The sequence below is a fragment of the Leuciscus leuciscus genome (genome assembly GCF_965113295.1).
Source record: "Leuciscus leuciscus genome assembly, chromosome: 8".
Taxonomy (NCBI): domain Eukaryota; kingdom Metazoa; phylum Chordata; class Actinopteri; order Cypriniformes; family Leuciscidae; genus Leuciscus; species Leuciscus leuciscus.
Genome location: NC_138732.1, coordinates 31,142,759 through 31,146,796, shown reverse-complemented (window position 1 = coordinate 31,146,796; position 4,038 = coordinate 31,142,759). Strand labels below are relative to the sequence as shown.

The following is a 4,038-nucleotide window of genomic DNA, read 5'->3' as shown; positions in this document are numbered from 1 at the left end:
ATGCGTATGTCAAGCATCTGTTGATTGAACTATTCCATGCTGAGAAAAAAAAACGTTTTTTTTTTTTTTTTGTGCTTTAAATGCAAATAATTGTATGTATCTTTTGGCAGTTAAGTATTTTATGTTAGCAGCGTCAGTATAAAATTGCTTAGTAACTAATTCAACAACTATTCCTATTATCATATAACATGTAACAAATAAAATGATAAACAATAAACAGTTTTTTGTCATTTGTAATTGACAGAATCTTCACACTAGATTTCTAAATGTTGGACTAAATAAAACTTCTCAGTTGAATGAACTATGAAACTAGTTGAGCAAACATGTTTTAAAATTGAAGTCAATGGGCCAACTAAAAAAATAATATGTATTCTTTTTGATAATATTCAGTGTTGAAATTGACGATGGTGAATGAATACAAACCAATAATATTTTATAGTAACTACTAACAAATTATCTTTTTATTTGTGCATAATTTGACAAAAACAGCAGAATAAAAATATTTTATATGTGAAATGTACCTGGTTTTTATGTATACTGTTCACCTCATTTCATTTTGTTGGCTCTTTGGTAACTGGAAACAATAACTTTTTAAGAAATAATTTTCACTTGATAAATGGGCTATTCAAATGTTATATATTTATTTATTTTAGGTTTATCATAGTTTTACAATGAATTTTCATAGTTTTAGATTGAAAGTCTAGAGCTGGCAGGGTAAATCAAAATCTATATATAAAAGTAATTTAAAACATTCACACGTGATAAAAAAAAAAAGGTTCATGTAATTGTTTGAATCAACAACTAGAACATTTAAATAATAACCATTTCCATCCTCAGGAGTTCTGGCGCGGCCTTTGTGACGTCATAAGCACTCAGTCAAGAGTTCGGTGAGTGAATGCAGTGTGGAGAAGTGAATCTGCTGCATCGCGCGACATCAGAGGTAGGAACAACTATATTTACATTATTTCGCCATTAGATGGCGGCAAAGACTGTCTTTATGAGACAGTCTGTCAGACGCAAATGACTAGGGTGTCAGGGCACGGGAAAACCCCTTAACTGTTAAAAGTTCAAGATATTGCAGCGGACATTCAAACTGATTTTTATTATGAATATATGACTATATCTACTGTAAATGCAGGTACTCTCGTAATACTCTACTCTATAAGCTTCAATGAACAATATCAATGAGAAGTTTATGTTTATGTTGCTAAGATGGTTGCTAGGGGTGTTGTGCAGTGAAATGTTGAACCATTGAAGCGATCATTGCCGTGTTTTATCTGGAAAAAACGTACTCGGTTACTAACGTAACCTCGGTTCTCTCTAGAAGAGGGAACGAGTACTGCGTTTTGTAAAAACGCTACGGGAAAAGTCTCTTTTCACGAAATACTGAAGCAAAAAATTATCCTTAATTTTCATACATGTAAAGCGCGTTGCGGCAGTGCTTAGCTATGGCGAGACGGCTCGATCGCTCATTGGCTGCTCTGCAGCAACTGCATAAGCCTATCGAGCGAGGCCTGAGGTGACGTCAGGCCAATGAGGACGCTTCGCGCCCTCCTAGCCATTTCCCGCCGAGATGGGTGTGGCTAGCCTCTATATAAGGAGCTCGAGAAGGCTGATTCACTTGATTTTCATCGCCGAAGCGAACCAGAGTGAACCGTACGCACGGCAGAGAACGCAGTACTCGTTCCCTCTTCTAGAGAGAACCGAGGTTACGTTAGTAACCGAGTACGTTCTCTTACGAGAGTCCTCTCGTACTGCGTTTTGTAAAAACGCTACGGGAACCCCTTGTAAAGCGCCGTGCGTGCTGGGATAAAGACACCAATCACTGGAGCAAACCAGGTGTACAGTGCATAATCACCAGATAGACTCACAAAGAGTCTGATTACATAATTCCCCATATTGCAACGTCCACGGACGTAAAACATGACCTCACAGAGAGAGTCTAGAGACAAGAGGGGATTCCTCTGTCCTTATAAGGTTGCGTCAGCAGACGCGAATATGACATAGCATAGACAGGGTGGGGAAACCTGAGCTAAATGCGGGAAATGTGGGTCTTACACAATTCTGCCCATAAGACAGTCGGCAGCGCATTGCGCATGCAATTTCAGTGTTCTAGTTAGACAGCTGAATCGGCTACACCGATAGTAGCTTAGCCTGCAAGGCGGGAACCTCTAGGTTGTAAAACCTAATAAATGTAGACGGCGAAGCCCAGCCCGCCGCCGTACATATATCCTGTAAGGAAATCCCGCTGGACCAAGCCCACGAGGAGGCAACACCCCTCGTGGAGTGCGCTCTAACTCCCAACGGGCACTGGAGGCCCTTGGCAGTATAAGCCAGCGCTATGGCGTCAACTATCCATCTGGATAGGCTCTGTTTCGAAACAGCCATTCCCTTGGAACGTCCACTGAACGAGACAAAGAGCTGCTCAGTCTGTCTGAAGACAGCAGAGCGGGACACGTAAGCTCTTAAAGCCCTAATGGGGCAGAGAAAACTTGAGTCCCCTTCCTCACTTGATCCCGGCAGGGCAGACAGGGAGATGACCTGAGCCCGAAATGGTGTGTTGAGGGATTTTGGCACATATCCATGCTTAGGTTTGAGTATGACTTTAGAGTCATTAGGTCCAAACTCTAAGCACGTTGGGCTCACAGAGAGCGCGTGCAGGTCGCCTATGCGCTTCACTGAAGCGAGAGCCATCAAAAACACTGTTTTGAAAGACAAATGCTTGAGGCTAATAGATTGGATAGGCTCGAAAGGGGCACCTTTCATGGCCGCCAAAACCGTAGAAAGGTCCCACATAGGAACTGAAGGAGGTCTGGGAGGATTTAGCCTCCTAGCTCCCCTGAGGAAGCGGATGACTAAATCGTTCCTTCCTAGAGACTGCCCCAGCGTTGTTCTGGAAAACGCTGTAATAGCCGCCACATAAACTTTGAGCGTGGAAGGGGATCTGCCCTTATCCAACAGCTCCTGTAGGAAGGAGAGAACCTCCGTCACCTCACAATTGAGAGGTGATATGCTCCGAGCTGTACACCAGCCGGAGAAAACCGACCACTTCGAGGCATAAAGCCGCCGAGTCGACGGCACTCTGGCCTGAGTGATGGTGTTTATCACTCCCTCTGCGAGGTTAACGGATAACCGTTGAGCGCCCACACGTGAAGCGACCACAGCTCCGGGTGCGGATGCCAAATCGAGCCCCCGGCCTGCGAGAGGAGATCTCTCCTCAATGGCACTGGCCATGGAGCGATGTCTGCTAGCTGCATCAGGACTGGGAACCATGCTTGGTTCTTCCAGAACGGTGCTACAAGCAGTATTGAGCATTTCGTTTCCTTGACCCGCTCTAACACCTGAGGCAGGAGGGAGACGGGGGGAAAAGCATAAAGCGGGCAGCGCGGCCACACGTGGGACAGCGCGCTGTCGTTCTTGGAAAAGAACACGGGGCAATGAGCGTTTTCGCGGGACGCGAATAGGTCCACCTCCGCTCTGCCGAATCTCTCCCACAACAGCCGGGCTGTTTGTGGGTGTAGAGACCATTCGCCCAGGGGAATGTTGTTCCTGGACAGTCTGTCTGGGCCCACATTCTGGAGCCCAGGCACATGCACTGCTCTCAGCGAGCGCAAACTGTGCTGAGCCCATATTAGGAGGCGTTTCGCCAGCCTGTACAGGGATGTGGATTTCAGACCGCCCTGGCGATTTATATAGGACACCACGGCCGTGTTGTCCGAACGGACTACGACGTGTTGGTCCTTGATGTGGGGATAAAAACGCGTTAGCGCGTTGTGCACTGCCAGCATTTCCAGGCAGTTGATGTGTTGGAGCTTTTCTCGTTTCGATCACAGGCCGAAGAACGGTCTGCCCTCGAGCAGCGCTCCCCATCCCGAGGTGGATGCGTCGGTCGACACCATCCTCACTCTCGAGGAAGTCCCCAGGCTTACACCTGATCGGTACCAGTCGTCTGCCAACCAAGGTGTCAGGGCTGTGACACAGCTCTGATCGACCTTGAGACGCAACCGGCCGGACACCCACGCTCCGCGCGGTACTCGC

The 4,038-nt window shown here is 46.4% G+C and overlaps 1 protein-coding gene across 1 annotated transcript; it reads right to left on the bottom strand.

Annotated features, from left to right (window-relative positions):
• Positions 1–2,133: 2,133 nt before the first annotated feature.
• On the bottom strand, positions 2,134–3,730 carry LOC309505340 (uncharacterized protein; the record flags this gene model as incomplete). The annotated part of the gene is made up of 2 exons (XM_082178712.1): positions 3,617–3,730; positions 2,134–3,562 (listed from the first exon to the last, which is right to left on the bottom strand). The coding sequence occupies exons 1-2, from the start codon at positions 3,628–3,630 to the stop codon at positions 2,134–2,136; spliced, it is 1,443 nt and encodes a 480-aa protein (XP_082034838.1). The 5' UTR covers positions 3,631–3,730.
• Positions 3,731–4,038: the final 308 nt, after the last annotated feature.